General features: G+C 37.7%; 2 protein-coding genes across 3 annotated transcripts in view; both read right to left on the bottom strand.

Moving 5' to 3' along the window:
• itih6 (inter-alpha-trypsin inhibitor heavy chain family member 6) overlaps positions 1 to 4,022 on the bottom strand; it is an 18,922-nt gene extending 14,900 nt beyond the window's left edge. The window contains exons 1-3 of the mRNA XM_067446111.1: positions 3,892 to 4,022; positions 2,588 to 2,623; positions 1,529 to 1,683 (exon numbers count right to left, since the gene is read on the bottom strand). Of these exons, the coding sequence (XP_067302212.1) occupies positions 1,529 to 1,683; positions 2,588 to 2,623; positions 3,892 to 3,990 (290 nt within the window). The 5' untranslated portion in view covers positions 3,991 to 4,022. The remainder of the gene's footprint in view (positions 1 to 1,528; positions 1,684 to 2,587; positions 2,624 to 3,891) is intronic.
• pfkfb1 (6-phosphofructo-2-kinase/fructose-2,6-biphosphatase 1) lies at positions 3,851 to 19,118 on the bottom strand. Of its 2 annotated transcripts, none has more exons than XM_067446124.1 (14): positions 18,962 to 19,118; positions 11,246 to 11,371; positions 11,002 to 11,098; positions 10,859 to 10,925; positions 10,645 to 10,719; positions 9,975 to 10,031; positions 9,744 to 9,865; positions 9,394 to 9,601; positions 6,412 to 6,558; positions 6,220 to 6,324; positions 6,013 to 6,142; positions 5,844 to 5,906; positions 5,438 to 5,502; positions 3,851 to 5,358 (listed from the first exon to the last, which is right to left on the bottom strand). In XM_067446124.1, the coding sequence occupies exons 1-14, from the start codon at positions 19,014 to 19,016 to the stop codon at positions 5,299 to 5,301; spliced, it is 1,377 nt and encodes a 458-aa protein (XP_067302225.1). In that variant the 5' UTR covers positions 19,017 to 19,118; the 3' UTR covers positions 3,851 to 5,298. The 2 variants fall into 2 exon arrangements, with proteins under 2 accessions (XP_067302225.1, XP_067302224.1); XM_067446123.1 differs by lacking the exon at positions 18,962 to 19,118 and adding an exon at positions 11,953 to 12,114.
• Positions 19,119 to 20,043: the final 925 nt, after the last annotated feature.

Genomic DNA, 20,043 nt, shown 5'->3' on the forward strand with positions numbered 1-20,043 from the left:
TGAAAAAGAGCTTCTTTGAATTAGAGCAGGGTGAATGGACAGTTTAAGGCACAGTGGAAAATGAGGCGCCTATATGCATGTGTGGCACTGAGAGGTCTGGGATCACTGTGCATGTAACACTGTGAACAGAGCTCTCAGTCACAGCTTAACAAACGCTACCGCTTAAAAGAAACACATTTGCCGCAGCTATTTGAAAAAGTACAGAGCCTGGTGGAAGTGCATGTCTTTATTTGTGTGTTCGCAAGAGTGTGACTCCTTGAGCGTGTGTATACATCTGTAATGTACATTGAAACTTGAAACCCTGCTTTGTTGATGGGTACATGTGTGCATTCTTCACGCATGTGTGTGTATTTATGTACACGTAAATGTGTGAGTGTGTGTACTTTGGCCATTTGCCTTGGTAAACTCTGCTGGGTAAAAGAGAGAGTGAACAGAGCCAGTGCTCGTCATTTTCTCTATTAGCTTTCTGAGTTTTCTTGACAAAGCCTGCTATTCATCTGGTCTGAACGTTCTTTACTTTTGACCCACGTCCACTTCCAAATACAGCCACTGTGTGCTTTATCAAGCTGTTATGGAGCCTTATTTGTGGGAATATATTTATATTTAGCACTCATTTTTGGGAAAAGAGGTTTACATAACTCTCACTCTGGTGAGCAAATATGAATGAATTCTTTACAATGTCTCTCCCAGAAGTTTTATTTCAAAAGTCCTCCACAAAAAAAAGGATTCAAAAGCACCTTATGAGACTTTAAGGTGCTTTTGAATCCTTTTTTAAGCTTATACTGGTGAGAGTGAGTAAAGGATACCCACATATCGGCCCTTATGACTATATTTGAAGAATTTAGAAGCCATCAAAAACTTTGTGTAACAATCAGACCAATTTTGTCACCAATCACTTAATATCTTACACTCTTAGCTCACTGCAACCAGATCAATGAGCCAGTGAGATGAACAGATCATTCCAATTTATGAACTACATCAAAAAATTAAACTAAAAAGAATGTGTGAATGTGCCAAGGAGGCCGAATATTGAGATTGCTTTATGCGAATATAAATGCATTTGTCACACAAATCTATCATATGGCATATCATATTTAGAAGACTTTTGTGATAATTTCATGGTATTTTTGTATCCAGCTTGAAAGTTCCCATTCATCTGACTGCGTGGAAAAGAGCAACTGGTATTATCAAAAATGTCTTTATCCGTGTTCATTTGAGGAAAGGAAGTTGTTTTTGAAACCACATGTGGGTGAGTAAATGATGAGTGAACTTTCACCTTTAAGTGAAGTAATCTTTTAATTATTTCGGTAAACCAGGCCTAAGAATCAAAAATAGTTTCCCTTTTGATCACAAAGCACTTCTTTCCACATGAACAAATTAGTACAAGAACAGCCCTGCTGTGTCTATGACGGGAAAACTTCAAACTTAAGCCAAATGATACTCAATTTAATTGCAATGTCATCGTTTCTTAAACCAATTTGACAAGCCAGAATAACAGACAGAAAGTGTGGTGTAATTTTTGACTCACATGGTAAAGTTAGAGATGAATGCAAATGAGGACAAATCCACTTCAAAGGCTGCCTCCTTAGTGATGTGGAGCTGGTTCCACACGGTGCTCTCCACTGTGGTTACAGCATAGCGAGACTCTACAGAACATCGCACATGGTAATCTGTCACCTTGAGCTATGAGCACAACAAAGACCAAAAACAATGATGCATTAATATGCAGTCATATTATACACAGACTAGGGGGCTAGTTGTCACACCATTTATTTAAAAAAGCTAATAAACATTCCCACAGATTCAGTTTATTGACCTTTCTGTGACAAGACAGCTTCCCCTGTGTGACAAATAGCCCCAATCTCCCCTATATGTACACATGAACATGAATATTTTAAAGTTGACTGGGGATATCTGACATAAGACATCAAATAAAATAAAAAACACTAAAAAAAACTTGACATTACTTTATAAAACACTCTGATTAGCATGTTACAGTTGATTTCTCAGGACTTTTGAAATGATGTCAGAGCTCGGTATATAGAACATCTTGATCTGTTTACTTGAACCCGATTCAGACCACATTGGTCTGGCAACAGAAAAGCCAGTCTATTAGAACACTGCACACAACAGAATAGCACTACTAGAAGCTTTGTATATAATTGTATATAATATATATAAGACAAGATTATGACACAAACAGGTATTAATACAATTAGAGCGAGATCTATAAATGCAGAACAGTTAAGACTAATCCCAAATTTAGATCATCTGGCAGTACAATTTTAAGATTACGGAATGTCTTGTAAAAATTTAATAATTAAACTTGAATAAACTTATAAAACATTCTGCTTCTCTTTGCACAGTCTCAAATGACAGATTTGAGTTTTTATGGTCATATTGCTTCATATTGGTTTCTTGGTTTCTAAAATTAAAAGAGCTCATGGGTCAAAAGGCTACAAGACTTTTTGGTGCTTTATGGAGTTTCACAATAAACCAAAGTAAAACAAATATAACAGAGGCATTTATCTTAATATTTACAGTTTGGTACAAAACAAAAATACAGATTTTAGATTGTAATACTTACAGCTGGTTTTGCTGCTGAGGTCTGGAGTCTTGGCCTCTGAAAAAAAATACAAAATATATGTCAGGCATATAGCTATTTTCTTGATATCTCTTCACCAGTGGTATAATGCACTCTTATACCGCTGTATTTAGTAAAAGTATGCCATGTAAAAGTATTGTCAATGAAGAATTATATCCAGCTAGGTGTTATAAAGACACAAAAAACAAATATGTGTTTGTTCTTATTAATTCCATAGTGCCACTTACCTGAAAGTATTTATATAAACTTGGTACTGGATTAACTTTAATTACCTACCACAAAATTTCCTTTGAGGGCAGAGGCCTTTATGAAGAAATAGTTTGAAATACTCTCAGTATTCTGAGATGCCAGTGGTTTGGTCTCGATCTTACATTGAAATAGACTGAATCAAAGTCATTCATGAAAGGGGTGGAAATGGAACCAAAATACTGTACACACAAGGCCGCTGGAGGATTTTAGATGTTAACTTCACACAATTTACTGCTGTGCCAATATATTACCACATCTCCTGGAGATTGCTGTAAAATAAACTAAATGCTAAATATGGGAAAGAAAATGCATTTCTGCTAAGTTCCAGGACACTCAATGAATGAAACCAATGTGACAATATTACATCACATTTTATGAAATAGGGGTGAATTCAGGTTCATCTCAATGGAAAAAGGTGTCTCAATTAACCTGAATTTACCCTAATAAAACAGCTGCTAAGTAATCATAACATACAATTCTGTAAATGCAAGAATTTGCATAATATTTGCAGAAATCTCATAGGGCAACACCTTCATAATATCTTTCCTTATGTTTCTGTTTTCCCTATTTGAGGAGGTAAGTATACCAAATTCGTACAGAATTCAATTTTTTTTTCCATATAAGGAATCTTTATTACAACTTTATTTAGATTCCAACGTAACGCAAAACAAAAACTAGCCTACCTATTTCAGAACATGCAGCTCGGAATGAGATTTCCAAAAGGATGTAAAGGAATTATTATTTTATTAAACTTCTCGTTTGACTTAGTAAGACATTATATATGTGGTAAAATTAAAGTATGCTTTAAGTAAATAAACACTATTTAAGAATGAAATAACATTCCACTGGAACCTAAATTCCTAAAATATTTTCGCGTGAAATTACGTGAGACTTTCAGTGTCGCACAAAATAGAATCGGTCACTCAAAACAAACTTCACGTTTTACTTTTCAGAGGAAACGTCACAGAACAAAGAGAAAAATAACTACTAAGAGCAAAAAATATAAATAACTTTATTAACAAGTAGGCTACACATACCTGGAGAGGGACCGAGTGCGCGTCCCCACATCCAAAAGGAACAACAGTAAGTATGATGAAAACAACTGCGTGGATAGTAAAATCCAGTTTAACACCCATGCTCTCAGTTTGTGTGGGAAAGCCAAAACCACTGTTTTGCTCGTAAGGCGAGTGCGTAAGGTCTTCCACTGACTTCACATTTTACGGCACAGAGTTGTTTATAAAAGGGGTAGCATTGCCCCCACCCTTCCAACGAGATCCTAATGATACTGATGCAGCGATAATGCCATAAGAGAGATGGATGCTCATGGAGACTGAGAAAAAAATATGGTTGTAATGACAAATGTGTTTCGAAAAAGCACAGGTATTTTTGTGGGTTTCAATGGGAGCTCTTTTCACGTGTACATGCTGGACATTTTTGCCACGGTTTTTTTTTTTTTTGGGGGGGGGGGGGGGGTCATAGTGCACGAAACTCACACAGAACATTAACCCGTGAATGCCTACAGTTCATAAGCTTTTATTTATTTTATTTGTATTTTTTGCCAATCGCTTTTTAGCCGTTAAATAATTATTTACTGTCGCTGTTTGATGTAATTGGATACTGTATGTTTTTACAATCGAAATCTCAGTTAGCCTGGAAAGGGTTTCAGGTTTCAGAGAGGCTCTTATGGACATACTAAAAAATAACGAAATTGTGAGAAATAAAATGACTTGAAAATGCTCTTGTGAAATGTTGTGATGACTAATTTAGATTTATTTGTTTGGTTGCTGTCCATGGTACTAGTAACAAACTGAACAAGTTTCTAAATACTAGGCCTACTTTATGAATGCATAGAGTATTATTCCCAGCTCTTTAAACACATTATTAAAACAGCCAAATTAATAAAATTAAGGCTACATTCACATTCACACAATGGGGATTTAACCTGTTCTAACTAAACATTTTTAAATAAAGTAAAAAAAAAAAAAAAAACTCTTAATCCAATATCCATTATGCAACAATCGTATCAACAAAATAAATATATTTAAAAAAATATCTAAACTAGGATTCAAAAGTCTGAGCCCACAAGTGAAAATCCAAATATGTTCAGCATTTTCTAATTTATTGAAGAAAAAATATATAATAATTATATCATCAGTATAATTTAAAGTAGTTTAAAAACGTAATAATTTAAATCAATTTAGAATTTCTTATTATTTGGTGTGCCTTCCGTTTTGCTTTCATATTTTTTGTTTCACCCAAAATAAAAATAGGCTAAAATCTCAGACTTTTGGACCACACTGTGCGTTTGTAAGTCTTGATAATCTTAATGAAAACACTTGTCCTTTTATATCTTCCTCCCTCCCATCATGCCATCCCATTTACACAATCTATACATGTGTAATTTAATTGTGCAAAAATGGCAAATTTGAGATTTTTTTTTATAATTATAGATGTTCAGGTACAGTCCGGAGTGCTTCTTCTGGCTTTCTTGCGATATTCACATTCTAGAAAGCAAACAAAAAAAATCCTTTTAGACACTCATCAGAGTTTAAAAATCATCATTCTATGGGTTTCGTGACTTACTGTGGGTTTGTCCCTGTGAGTGTTCACTGCTTGAATGTTCAAATAGAAGGACTCCACTTTGCATCCTGCAAAGAGGGCATAAAAGAATACCTGACAGTATTTATTGCTCAAACGTATATGCAGAGAATTCCACATAGGTTACAAAAAAAGGAAAATTTAACTAAATAAAAAAGGAAATTTAACTAAATATTTCAACAGATTGTGTCATAATTATATGATGCTGTTGAGAAAGATGAACAGGCTAAAATACTATTAGCTACTGTTCATTGTATCATTTATTTATTATTAAATTTATATGATAATTTATCTAACATTAGTGTAGTTCTCTCAAACAAACAAAAGACAAACAGACACAGAATTTCCACATTTTTAAAACATAAATAAAACCACAGCTACGCTGACTCACCGTAAGCTAATGGAGTTAGTTTGAGAACAGTATGGAGAGGACACTTTAGATATGGTAGATCATCTGTGGAGAAATCAAAGATGTATAATTGACACAGATGATGCCATTACAGTGACCAATTGCATTTCATAGTCTGTGACAGCAGTGGCTGGCAGATTTTGGTTTAGACCTGCGCTTTTGTCCAGAAAGTAGGCCAGTAAACAACGCATGACTGCCTGGTGGCAGATGACCAGCACATTCTCTTGTCTCTCAAGCTCCATTATGACTGGCTCTAGACGGTGCACCAAGTCTTCATACGACTGCAGAACACAGAAAACGACATATTTCTCTGTATATTTCTACACACAAACTCATTTGTTTGGTTGACAGGACTTACTTCCCCCTTTGGATATCGGTAGCGGTACTTATCCTGGTCTCTTAAGGCAAACTCCTCTGGATGGGTTGCCTGAATCTCCTCGTAGGTCATCTCCTCACATACACCCTTAAAATGTCAAGAAAAAACAATTGAACTCTGGAACATATGCATTTCATGTGCATACAACTTTAATACAGAGCATGACTAGCTTACCGCATCGATTTCATTCAACGCCTTCCACTGTTCATACGGGACGCCCAGTGCCTCTGCTGTCTGTATGGTCCTTCTCATGTGGCTGGTCCACACCTTCAGGTCCTTGATGGATTGACCCCTGATGAACTCTGAGAGGGCCCGAGCATACTGAGCAACAAGATAGATTGCATTTTATTCTATATCTTTGTGTTTAAAGAAGGTTCCAAATCAAAGGACAGAAATAACCTTTTATGCTAGAAATAAAATATTTAAAGTCTGCATGAGAAGTTGAGATAGTATTTTCTTTCCTATTGTGAATTATATCGGAGTAGAACAACTTATTAAACAAGAAAAATTGTAAGGCGGGATTTGATTTTGTCCATAGGGAATTGATTGAAATGTTGGATGTGTTTGCCACTGCTGTGATCTCATGTAAGAGAAAGGTCATCCGGCCCTTGCACAGGCAAATGTCATCAGAGAAGAAATTTTAATTATAATTTTCTCTTGAATTTTTTAATCAATGATTCGCATTGACAAAATACTTATGGTAAATACTGCAATATTCCATAAAAAGAACTTGATTTCATAACTTTTTTGCTATATTTTAACTTTTCATCCACACTGAGACAGCGTTTTGTCCGGCAAAAAAAATTTTTTTTAAAGATGCTATCCCAAGTCTATACATATTTAATGTCATTTGTACGCACATTGTAATGTGAACTGTGAAAACAGAGGTATTATAAAAATTATGATGCATGTTTTATCAAGTGACACATTTTGTACCCATAGATATCTGTTTTTGTATTGGCATTGCTGTACCTGCTATCCACTTTATAGTGCTGTTCAAGATAAATGCTACTTTGTATAATTTTCACATTACACATTTCTGCACATATGACTTTTTCCATGATGTCAAAACAATTCCAATTGCACGAGTGTGACCTTGACACACCAATGAGTAGTGAGATATTTTGCTAATAAAAAGCTTGTGTCAGAAGAATGGCGTGAGAACTTTGTCTGGTCACTTGGTATCACCTCAGTGAGCTTCTATTTCATTTTACACATGCACAATGGGTGATTTAAGTGTTTTAGACATTTCAGTGTGGACAAGCAAATTTTGAAAAATGCTAGTGTGCATTTCAAAACAAATGTTTTAAAATATCAAAAAAACTTTGAGCTCAGAATCTTGGGACACATGGTCTTCACCTCATCACATGTCCCAAGATTCTGAGCTCAAACTTTTTGATATTTGAAAACATTTTTAAAATAATTTGGAAATCATGTTAATAGTTGCTGTTATTAATGTTACTGTAGTATGAAGCAGAGCAGGACTGAGTGTTGTGGAGCTGAGCAAGGCTGCTGGAGCGATTGTTACACAAACACACGGCTCGTGAATAGCGGGACTTTTATTATGAAGGGACAAGTCACCGGCGCCATTTCCGCTTTTCTGGTCATGAATATGGGTAACACAGCTCTGTTTATCATATTAGTGTGTTTAAAATTATCAGGGGTGGTAAGTAATCAAGTAAAAATACTTTGATACTTTACTTAAGTATTTTTTTCGGGGATCTGTACTTTACTTCAGTATATTTTATTTGCATCTACTTTTACTCTTACTCCACTACAATATTAAAGGCAAAGTTTACTTTTTACTCCAATACATTTCCCCATGCCCGCTCTAAGTATTAAGTATTTATTACACTTGATTTCCAAACCGGTCTGGTCGGTCATGGATGATCCAGTCGGGTATAGACTTGGAAAAGCTGACAAGTCAGGTTTGCCACACTAACGTTAGCTCAGTGTTTCCCCAACTTTTTTATTTTGCGGCACACAATTTACTATGAAAACATCGATAACATTTTACAATACAGGTGCACTATTATAATTCATGCCTAACTAATGCACAGATAATCATGAGTTAATGTATTACTAATAAAGAACTAAACCATTTATTAATGATTACTGCATCAGCAACTAATGAACATTCTCTATGATTAATAGATTAAGTAATGTATGAATTGCTATTAATTAAATATGACATCATTAATTCCCTAATAACATATTACATTAATTAATAATGTAAATTCATGCATTCCGACTCTCAGGTGTCTGTTTAATTAATCATTAATCATAACAATTGGCAGAATTATAGTATGACTTTACTTGTTGAGGCACATGACTATTAACTAATTGTTACGTAATATGTCATTGTGGTTATGGCTTTTGAATTAATTTTGAATTAGTTAATAGTATCTTGCTCCTCATCTGTTTTATGGAGCTAATGTTATGGAACATGTCTATTTTAAGTTTAACCCCTATACTGCGTTAAGGTGCTTCATTGTCTCCTATTAATTGCAAATCTAACAAATTCTTAATTGCAGTATCTAATCTTATCATTTGTTCAATTAAAGCATTGCATATCCGTCCCAAAAGATTTTATCTGCTTAATTATTGATATTTACAGTTAATTTGAATATTTACTTTTTACTTTCGGTACTTGGGTACTTGAGTACGTTTTAAATCTGATACTTTTGTACTTTTACTCTAATGATGTTTGAATGGAGGACTTTCTACTTTTACTGGAGTATTTTTTTATTTAGGTATATATACTTTCACTCGAGTATAACTTTTGAGTCCTTTTACCACCTCTGAAAATTATGACGTTACTCAGTGGGTTCGTTCCGCTGCTGCTATGACACTAGTCGCACACTGCTAAGAGTAAACCAAGGAAACCGAGGGAAACGCAGATATGATGCAATTGACAGGCGACTCCCTCAGATGTCCCGGTTCCCTGGTTAAAATAGCAATTTTCTCAAAATGTACAAATATTTGGAAACATTTGGGATAGTGTCAACTGAACAAAATATATAACACTGGCCTGGTGGTTATGGATATTTTACTGCAAAAATCCTACATAGTGCACCTTTAATGTGAATGTAACAGTTTACCATCAACATAGGTACACATTAACACTTTTTTTGTTTAGTTTATGATCTAAATCACCTTTTGACCCTGTGAGGAAAGGCCTGAGTCTCCACCGATTCGTCCCAGCAGGTTGAGCTCACTTTCTCCATGGCGGCTCAGATAGATGGATCGTGGAGTGACGTGGATGTTCATGAGGTAATACACAATACGACTCTGAATGTGATCCTGGACCCGGTTTACTAGGTACCTGGATCCCACATTAAAAATCTTAATGAAGGAGAGGTGCCTATGAAACAGAGGGAAGGAAGTAATAAAGTCAGTCAAAAGAGAACAAGAAGAAATATTTGTAATTATATATCGTTTGTAATCATTGGAAGTTACGTACAATAACATTGTATTAAATTAAAGACTTTGGCAGCAGTGTATACCTGTCCTTTTCCTCATCCAAGGAGATATAAGACATTTTGTAGCAATCAATACGCTTTAGAAAGTCCACCAGTGCTTCCTCTTTGTCGTAGTTTTCATAATCTGGACTGCTTAATTTTACTTGCTGTCAAAATACATCCAATAAAACAAACATGCAAATAAAATTGATAATATACTATTAAAAACATTTGAGTAGTTTTGCATTATGAATAGTTTAATAAAAACAATCTTACCATTATATTTGCCTCAATGATTTCTGGGTCATCACAAATCGACTCAATGAAAAACACCTGGACATAAACATTTTTTAAATGTCAGGTTCTAAAAACGACATAATTTTAGAAAATATTAGTGAGATAATAGTGGAAATGGAAATTAATAGGTGCACTCTCAGAAAAAAAAAGTGGGGGTACCATTTTTTCCCCTTGGGGAACAAAGTGTATAACTGTATTTTGGTCATAATTATATCATTGGTTTCCTCTTAGGTACAAAAATACACCCTTAAGGGTACCACCCCAGTGACAGCCACTTGTATATTAAAAGGTACAATGTTGTACTTTTTGAGTGTGTGAAACATCATCCGTGAAACTGTCCATGACCTTTCTAATAAAACATCTATTTTGTAATCCAAATATATACTTCATTGACTTCCGTTCAAACAGAATGGACTCATTTCACCTTCGGGACCCTGACACATTTTTAAGAGGCCCCACTTGGCAATAGCTCTGGTTTAAGCATTTTACATTAATAATTGTCTTAATTTATATAACAGTCTTTATCAAACATATAGTTAAAGCTACTGTTTTGAAATATCACACAAATCATTGCATTGAATACAATGTGAAAAAGAGGATGACTTTCATAAAGCAGGCTGCTGAATGAAAGAAACCCTGCTGCACCTGCCTTATAGCCCTTCTCTTTTGCAAAACTGATGATGACCCCTCTTCTGTCCCTTGTGGTATTGGTAGCATCAAATACCTGTGAAGAGTATTTGTCAGAGACTGATTCGCAAGAATGTGTTGACTCCTCAATAACAGTGTGGATAATTCCAATTGTACTGGGAGATTAATAGATTAGACAGACAGCAGAACTGTTATCCATTACATTCTTGACTCACTGCTACTTGTCCCTGTCCCTTTGCGAAGTAATTGGCAATGTCCTTAAGAGCACTTGAGGCGCACGCTCTGAAGAGAGATACAAAAGACAAATTCAGTTCAACCAGTATTTTAAAGTTATATAATCATTTTAAATGTATTTTACCTGCGAATTTTCATAGCCTCCTCATTGTCCGGACAAAAAAACTCATAGTTCTTGTATGTCTGCACAACCTCCCTTCGATACTGACCTAAATTAAAGACTTTGCGTACAACAGCACAAGAAAAATAGTTTGTTAGCAAATAATTCATATTTACACACACACACACAAATTATGCTAACACATATCAGCAAATATAAACAATGCTTGACATTAAGAGCTGAAAACTTACCTGATATACACACTCACCTTGAGTTGGGACTCCAATCCAATTTAGGTAGCGGGTTAACTTTTTGGAGATGTAGGTCTTTCCCCTGGCTGGCAGTCCAACCATCACAATCATTGTAGGACAGTTTGTAAACTGGGGTCTTGAAGCTGTGGACCAGTAGAAAACACTGACTTTAAAGTATGTCAATATAAAATCTATTTGATAGCCAAAATGAAGAATGAAAGAGTTGCAAGAAGAGGACTGGTATGTTACTTATGGCAACATTAAAATACCATACAGGAACCCATTAAATTCTGCACTGAAATCTGTACATCTTCATCATCCGAATGTCGTTCATTCTATACTGATTTGCACTGAAACAGCAGGATTAATCAAATGACTTGGATGGCAGAGAGAGGCTGAATGTATACAAACTAGGCCTACTGAAAGAACATCCCACAGCCACCAAGGAATCACACAACGCTTGAAGCCAACGCCAGCACTTAATATTCTTTTTCATTCCATCGCTACAACAGAAGAAACAAAGCTTTCAAGAACACAACTTGCTGCTTGTGCAGCTTCAAGACGCGATGTGATTGATGTAGACAAAGAAAGCAGGCAGGGCTGAAGTTCACAACAACCGGGTTGATCATCTACAAAAGGTTACATTAACAATTTTAGAGGAGAGAGAAAAGGCAAGTGAAAAAGAAAATGAAAGTCAGGTGAATTAAGATATCCCCTCACTTACAGCCTCTCCTCTGGCTTAGTGAACTGCTCATTCCTGGCACCCATATCTTGAGTAGAGGTGTCTGCGTGAGCTCCTTCTGTTTAGAGGACATGCCGTTGGCCCCTGCGTTGCTGACTGTGTGTTTAACTAAGAACACATGGCTGGGTTCCCATCAACCCTGTTCCTGCTCAGGTCACCTGACTGAGGCGGGACGAGTTGGGAGGAGAGACAGGTTTGGCACGGTGAAGAGACAGAATCCTGGCTGCCATTGGTAATTGACTTAATTACCCCTTCAAGGCTTTGATTCAGTCACTTTTGGCTTCATGACAAAAATGATACCCATTCCTAAATAAAAATAAAACATTTTGTTCAGATAGGTTGCTTTATATATTTTTTATATATCAGTCGCTGTCTTATATTGTCTATATATTGTCTTCATTTGCAAAGTTCTCTTGTAAAACAAAATTAGTAAAAAATAAAATAAAATAAAAAACCTATTGCATATTATACATACACTGATCAGGCATAACTTTATGACCACTTACAGGTGAAGTGAATAACACTGATTATCTCGTCATCACGGCACCTGATAGTTTGGTGGGGTATATTAGGCAGTAAGTGGACATTTTGCCCTCAAAGTTGATGTGTTAGAAGCGGGAAAATTGGTCATACATTAGGCTAGACGAATGGGTCAGTGCACCTCTAAAACTGCAGCTCTTGTGGGGTGTTCCTGGTCTGCAGTGGTCAGTATCTATCAAAAGTGCTCAAAGGAAGGAACAGTGGTGAACCGGTGACATGGTCATGGCTCATTGATGCACGTGGGGAGCGAAGGCTGGCCTGTGAGGTTCAGTCAAACAGACGAGCTACTGTAGCTCAGATTGCGCAAGATGTTAATGCTGGTTCTGATAGGTGTCAGAAAACACCGTTCATTTCATTTTTTGCATACACTCTAAAAAGTGCTGCATGGGTTAAAAACAACCCAAGTTGGGTTGAAAATGGACAAACCCAGAAATTGGGTTGTTTGAATGGGTCCATATACTGGGTTCAAACAACCCAATTTCTGGGTTTGTCCATTTTCAACCCAACTTGTTTTTTTTTTTAACCCAGCACTTCTTAGAGTGTAGGGGCTGCATAGCTGCTGACCAGTCCCCATTCTGACCCCTCTCCACCGCCAAAAGTGCCAACAGCATGTGCGCATCAGAACTAAACCACGGATCAATGGAAGAAGGTGGCCTGGTCTGATGAATCACATTTTCTTTTACATCACGTGGATGGCTGGGTGTTTGTGCGTCGCTTACCTGGGAAACACTTGGCACCAGGATGCACTATGGGAAGAAGGCAAGCTGGCGGAGGCAGTGTGATGCTTTGGGCTGCCTAAGTATTATTAAAGACCATGTACCCTAGAAACAGTATTCCCTGGTGGCTGTGGCATCTTTCAAAAGGGGGACCAACACAATATTAGGAAGGTGGTCATAATGCTATGACTGATTGATGTAGAAATGTCTTATATAACTAGCTATAACTTTATACTTGGTTTTGATCTTATGACCCATTTACCATCACTCAACTGTGGCACAATGAGGCCTAGTTCCAAAGCAGCTTTATCAGGATGTGGTAAATAAGATTAGCAAGACTGCAGACAGTCTTATCCATTTAAGGGTCAGGTCTAATTCTGCATGTTCCTGATTTCAGTTCCCTGATGTGCCATTTATTATCATGGCCTTATTAATGTAACATCTCGACTGTAGGCAGCCTGCTGTAAAGATAATGTAAGACAGGGCTGCTCGCTGCTCTAATGTAGTGACAATTTTGTGTGGTGCAGCACAAAGACAGGATGTTGTGATTGCTCTTCAGATGTGGTTGGAGATGCATAAGTCATTGTTATGTATGCGTTACGTTTATTGGTGTATAGTTGTTGGTGTGCCTTTGTGTGTTCCTCTTCTTTCTCGTTTCTGCTATCCTGCTGTAATCACTCACAGGTGGAGTTCCTAGTGAGTGTCCAGATTGGTGACAGGAGTGAATGCCGCTGTATTTAAACTATACCAGCAGCCATATCACCCTGTAGCCCAAGACTGGTTTCCCACTGAAGCTAAGCAGGGTTGAGTCTGATCAGTACCTGGATGGGAGACCAACTGGGAAAACCAGGTTACTGCTGGTAGAGGTGTTAGTGAGGCCAGCAGGGGGTGCTCATCCTGTGGTCTGTGTGGGTCCTAACGCCCCAGTATAGTGATGGGGACACTGTACTGTCAAAGAGCACCGTCCTTCAGATGAGACGTTAAACCGAGGTCCTGACTCTGTGGTCGTTAAAAATCCCAGGATGTCCTTCGATAAAGAGTTGGGGTGTAACCCCGGCATCCTGGCCAAATTTGCCCATTGGCCCCTGTCCATCATGTCCTCCTAATAATCCCCTTCTCCTGATTGGCTTACTCACTCGGTCTCCTCTCCTCCAATCAGCTGGTGTGTGGTGAGCGTTCTGGCGCAATATGGCTGCCGTCGCATCATCCAGGTGGATGCTGCACATTGGTGGAGGTTGAGGAGATTGCCCCTTATGTAAAGCGCTTTGAGTGCCTAGAAAAGCGCTATATAAATGTAATGAATTATTATTTTATAATTTTTTTATACCTGAACCGTGGATTTACGCCCCTCATTTGATGTCCCAAATTTACATTTTATTCTGAGACTGGATTAAATTAATATAATTTCAAGAAAAACGGCAGCAAAAATGTGGTGTTTTTACTGTGAACTCAAACAAAACTTCTCAGAGTTGGGATTTTTTTCTTTAGAAAGTTATGCTGTTCTCCAGGCAGGTTTTTGAGCCCGTAAGTCACGACTTCAAACTACGACTCACGACTTTGTAGCATTCCAGGCAAAGTCAGGCCAAGCTGCCTGAGGACAAGGAAATTCCGGTAGCTAGATGTAAACAAAGCATGCCAGACCGTAGGCGGCTTATGCTCATTTACTATCATTCTATCGCCATGCCGGACCGTAGGGGGCTTATGCTCATTTACTATCATTCTATCGCCATGCCAGACCGTAGGCGGCTTATGCTCATTTACTATCATTCTATCGCCAAAGGTGCTTTCTCCTTGCTTATTTGAGGGAAAAGGATAAGTGAAAAAAACAGTAGGCTACATAAGGCAAGAGAAGCTGTAGTTGTATATTTGTAAATATTTTGTATTAATTTATTGTTGCACTCAATAAACTGAAAACTAGCTAGAAAACGCTAGAAAAGCTGCTGATAATGCATAACATTTGCAGATAAATAATGCTAGAGTATTAAAATATAGGTATTAAAATACCTTATTTTAATAAACGATTTGGTTTTTAATGTGTAGCTGCCATTGTTTCGCGGGCTATATGGCGTCAGAACTCATGACTGGGTTCCAGTGCACTTTCTTGGGTAGAAGGTTGGAAAAACACGGGTTACAGGTTGCCTGGAACGCTGATTTAGACTTGGTTGGTTTAGACTCTACATGTAACAATCCCTCAGCAAGTTATAGCCATTTATAATAGCTAATATTATTCTAGGTGTTTCCTTTATGACAGAGACAGCCACCCACAGCTAAAAATATCTGTCGTTCTAAAATCTTAAATAACTTTTAAACGCTAATCCAATCTATATGCTGTAAACTGCACCATAAAGATATTTTTTATGAGGGCATAGCAATCTGCCTCAATTTGTATTTAGCAGTGACATTGTCATGATTTTTATTTTTTTGTTTATTCTGTAAGTAGTAGTAGTGGATATATATAAAAATATATATCTCAAAAAGGTTCATAAGAAGAGAGTGGAATAAAATGGGGAAAAGGTTTACCCAAATACACATGGTTAAACCTGTGTTAATGACTTATTTTAAAGCAGTCTGGGCGGATATCATGGGAAATGCATTTAAAGGCCGATACATTGGCAATGTGTTCATGGAGAAAAGCAGCTATTATATTCTATACTTTTATGAATTCTATTGAGAGAGCATGAGAAAGAGGTGAATAATGAGAGCCAGTGTTCAGAAATGATTCATTATTATGTTTTAACTATGCTGTGTTTATTGACACAATATTTTAATTTGTCTTGGATATTTTTTGATTGTATCAGATAACATTTGAAGCTGTTATTTGGTCATGTTACAATGTACCCCACATGTTGTCACATTTCACTTCCATTTTTTCAGGGTAAATCAGGAAAAAAAAAAACTGTATTAATTAAACAATACCATATCATTGTACTACACATGTGAAATTAATGTGGGGAAAAATAAATACTCTGGACCCCAAGTGGATTTACACAAACTGAGAAAGTCAAAAAGTGTTAGGTTTTGCCCCTCTCTCCCATAATATTACAGTGCCATTATATTTTGTGTAGGAAACTAGATTATTTTGTTGTAAATAAAAAATCACATTTGACTGCTATATTTGCTGCAAGTGTTTGTGTAAGGGTAAGTGTACTGTATTCCTGGAACATAAGGGTTAAATCACTAGCTATGTTTCCAAGATTTCCTATTTTCACGTGAATCTTGCATTAAAAAAATGCTGGATGGAAACATCAAGATGCGAACAAATCTTATAATGTGCACAATTTTTTTTGCATTTATTCAATTGAGGCAGATCATTTTTTTAGCTGTTGAAGCTGTACTATGTAACTTTTCTGTCCGCTAGAAGTCGCCTATTCAAAAGCCGTAGCTTGATGACGTCAAGTTTGAGCTCAGAATCGTGGGACATGTGATCTTCACCTCATAGCCAGTGGAAAAGAATCGGGATAGGACTCGGGCAAAAATCATGTTAATAGTTGTGGTTATTAACGTTAGGGTGTACTCACACTAGGCATGGTTGCCTCGTACCGTGCCTGAGCGCGATTGTCCCCCCTCTCCACTCCCCCTTTGGCCTGCCCTCACACTTGCACTTAACGTACCGGGCCGGAGTAATCTTGTGTCATTCATGATTCAACTTTTTGTTTTAAAGAAGACCGGGAAAAAAGCGTTTTCACTAATAGACTGCCTACTAGATTTATCATTCATGCCACGCAGCGATTTACTTCACTGCACTGCACGTATCAGAAGATTATTACAGAGGCAGCTGACTTTGATGGAGAAATTTACAGCTTTACTTGCAAACTACAAATTATGTTAATCAATAAGGTGATAACCAGGACCGTTATAAACCTAAATATACTTTATTTAATTGAAAAGTGTATATATGTAGTAATAATTTGGTGCTGTCATAATGATGACAGTTGTGCACAGCTGTTCCGTGCTCTCACACTGCATGCGAACCGAAGCCAAGGCAGGGAACGGAACACTCACAACTTGTCAAACGAACCGGGCTTTAGGGCTCAAACACGCTCGGGCACAGTTTAAAGCGCCTAATGTGCGAGTACACCCTTAATGTAGTATGAAGCAGAGAAGGGCTGAGTGTTGAGGGAGCTGAGCAAGGCCACTGGAGCGATTGTTATGCAAACACACGGCTCGCGAGCAGCTGGACTTTTATTATGACGGGACACAGTCGCCGGCGCCATTTCCGCTTTTCCAGTCATTAGTAAGGCAGGCGTCCCCAGACTCAGCCCTGGAGTGCCACTGTCCTGCAGAGTTTAGCTCCAACCCCAATCAAACACACCTGAAACAGCTAATCAATGTATTACTAGGTCCTAAAAAGGAATTGATTAGCTGTTTCGGGTGTGTTTGATTGGGGTTGGAGCTAAACTCTGCAAGACAGCGGGCCTCCAGGACCGAGTCTGGGGACCCCTGGTATAAGGTAACGCAGCTCTGTTTATCATATTAGATACATTTAAGTGTGTTGAAAATTATGTTATGACGTTACTCTGTGCGTTCGCTCAGCGGCTGCTATGACACTTGTTCACACTGCTAAGAGTAGAGCGCTTCTGCCAAATAAAACTGAGGGTAACTATCCCCACCCCAAACAGCCATAGCAAGGGACCTGTTTTAGCATGAGGGTTTGAAGTTAGCATAAATACAAAGCATCAGTTTAAACTAGAGAAATTCTTCAGGTCATGGAAGTTAAATAACTGTACCAATACAATTCAGTGATTGCAAAACAAAAACAAAGCACTTCCTTACCTGAAAGTCATTTTTTTGCTCATAAAATCTATACATTTGCTCACAGTTACATGCAATTTCTCATGTGAGTGCAAAAAGAAGCTGGGAGCATATTATATTGATGTTACCACAGCTCTTTTCTGTCCTGACAAACTTAGTATTACATCTAACCCCGTATTACAACAATCCCTGGTCTCCCTTACTGTTAAAAAAAAAAAAACATCAGGCCCCAATTGAAAATTTTCTAGTGACTGATAACATAATATTTTTAGTTGAAGTAAAAAAGAAATTCAATTTGGCCAACTGAACTTTTTAGTATGATCAGTCACTAAAACATTTTTAATTGGGGCCAGAATTTATTATTTTTATTTATTTTTTACTGTGTACTGGTGGATGTTCCACAATTGTCCAAATTTCCATTTTTTTGTTTGTTTGTTTATTTGTTTGTTGGCCTTTATCAGAAACAGTGAAGCAGGAACAGGAAGTTTGTGCTATATTTCTTTTTTATTGTTGTTGAAGGACAGCAGTTTCTTTCAAATGTTTCATGTGTTCACTTTAGTTGGGTTAAATATTAAAGATCTTAATGTTCTGATTTGTATGTTTGCTGTTAAGAATGGTTAAAAAGGAAGCTTTTGGACAAGTAAAGAGGCAGCTGGTATGGTGTGCACTCATTGCTGTTCCCTTTTACTCTGATACCTGATATCTTTGCCCCGAGACCACTTCCTTTATAACACATACTCCACCCATGACCACATACACTTGTGCTTCATAGTGACTGAAATAAACAAGTTGATAATTGTATCTGCTGGATCTCATGCAAATTTTAACTCCATAGCAAGATAGAACCAAACAATGCACAAGCCAGAATTAACATCATCAACATTTGCCTTATCCTGGCAGTTTATGCTGCTGTACACTATTCTATTCATCTAATGCCTGTTCAACTCAGTCAGTTCAGTCGTCTAGTTTTTTTTTTTACTTACCGGCACTGTCACAGCGGGTTCGTCTAAAGAAGTCCTTTGGAAACGCGTCCATCATTGGGGAAAACTAGAAGATCCAAGAAGATCCCCAACTTGTGTCATGAGCAGTGTGATGTATTTCAGGTGCTCATTTAAAAGTGACTGAGCAAGAGAAGCCTGTGCATCACCCCCAACCCTGATGACATATGATCTCTGCCGCCTGGCCTTGTCCTTTAATATCTGCTAGACCAAGAATTCAAAAGCTCAGTGAGTAAACTACACCACAGCTGGGGTTATGTTGCTCAATCTTGCTGTTTACCCACTAGCCACACACAGTCATTTAGTTTACATACAATATATACCACTGACCTATATGTCAATATGTGTTTGTCAAGATTAGATCATTAGGTTTGAGCTGGTGCTCTTTTAGTAAAAACAATAGTTAATGGCTATAGACATACATTTGAAATGTATTGGTATCGGTCCATAGGCTGTTGGATATACAACACCTGCCCAATACGCCGTTGGTCTTCCCCTTTTTGCCAAAACAGCGCAGACCTGCCCAGGTATGGACTCTTTTTTTTTGGTCAAAATTGTTGGTCCAGCACATCCCACAGATTGATTGGATTGAGATCTGGGGAATTTGGAGGCCATTGCAAGACCTTGAACTCTTCGTTATTATCCTCAAGCCATTCCTGAACAATCTGTACCGCATGGCAGGGTGCATTATCTTGTCGAAAGAGGCAATTTTTCACCAATTGTCATGATGAAGGGGTTTCCCCTGTGCAACAATGTTTAGGTATATAGTGGCAAGTGTCAAACTGACGTCCACGTGAATGGCTGGACCCAGGGCTTCCCAACAGATCATTGCCCAGATAATCATACTCCCTCCACCAGCTTGTCACAATCCCACAGTGCTTCCCAGTGCCATCACTTCGCCAGGTAAACTCTCCAATATCATCCAAATGGGACTCATTGGACCAGGTGACCTTCTTCCACTGCTCCAAGGTCCAGTTCAGATGCTTTCGGCGGTGGACAGGGGTCACCATAGGCACCCTGTTTGGTCTGAGGATACACAGCTCCATTTGCAGCAGAGTGCGATGGCC

Source organism: Pseudorasbora parva, chromosome 6 (genome assembly GCF_024679245.1).
Source record: "Pseudorasbora parva isolate DD20220531a chromosome 6, ASM2467924v1, whole genome shotgun sequence".
In the NCBI taxonomy this organism is placed as follows: domain Eukaryota; kingdom Metazoa; phylum Chordata; class Actinopteri; order Cypriniformes; family Gobionidae; genus Pseudorasbora; species Pseudorasbora parva.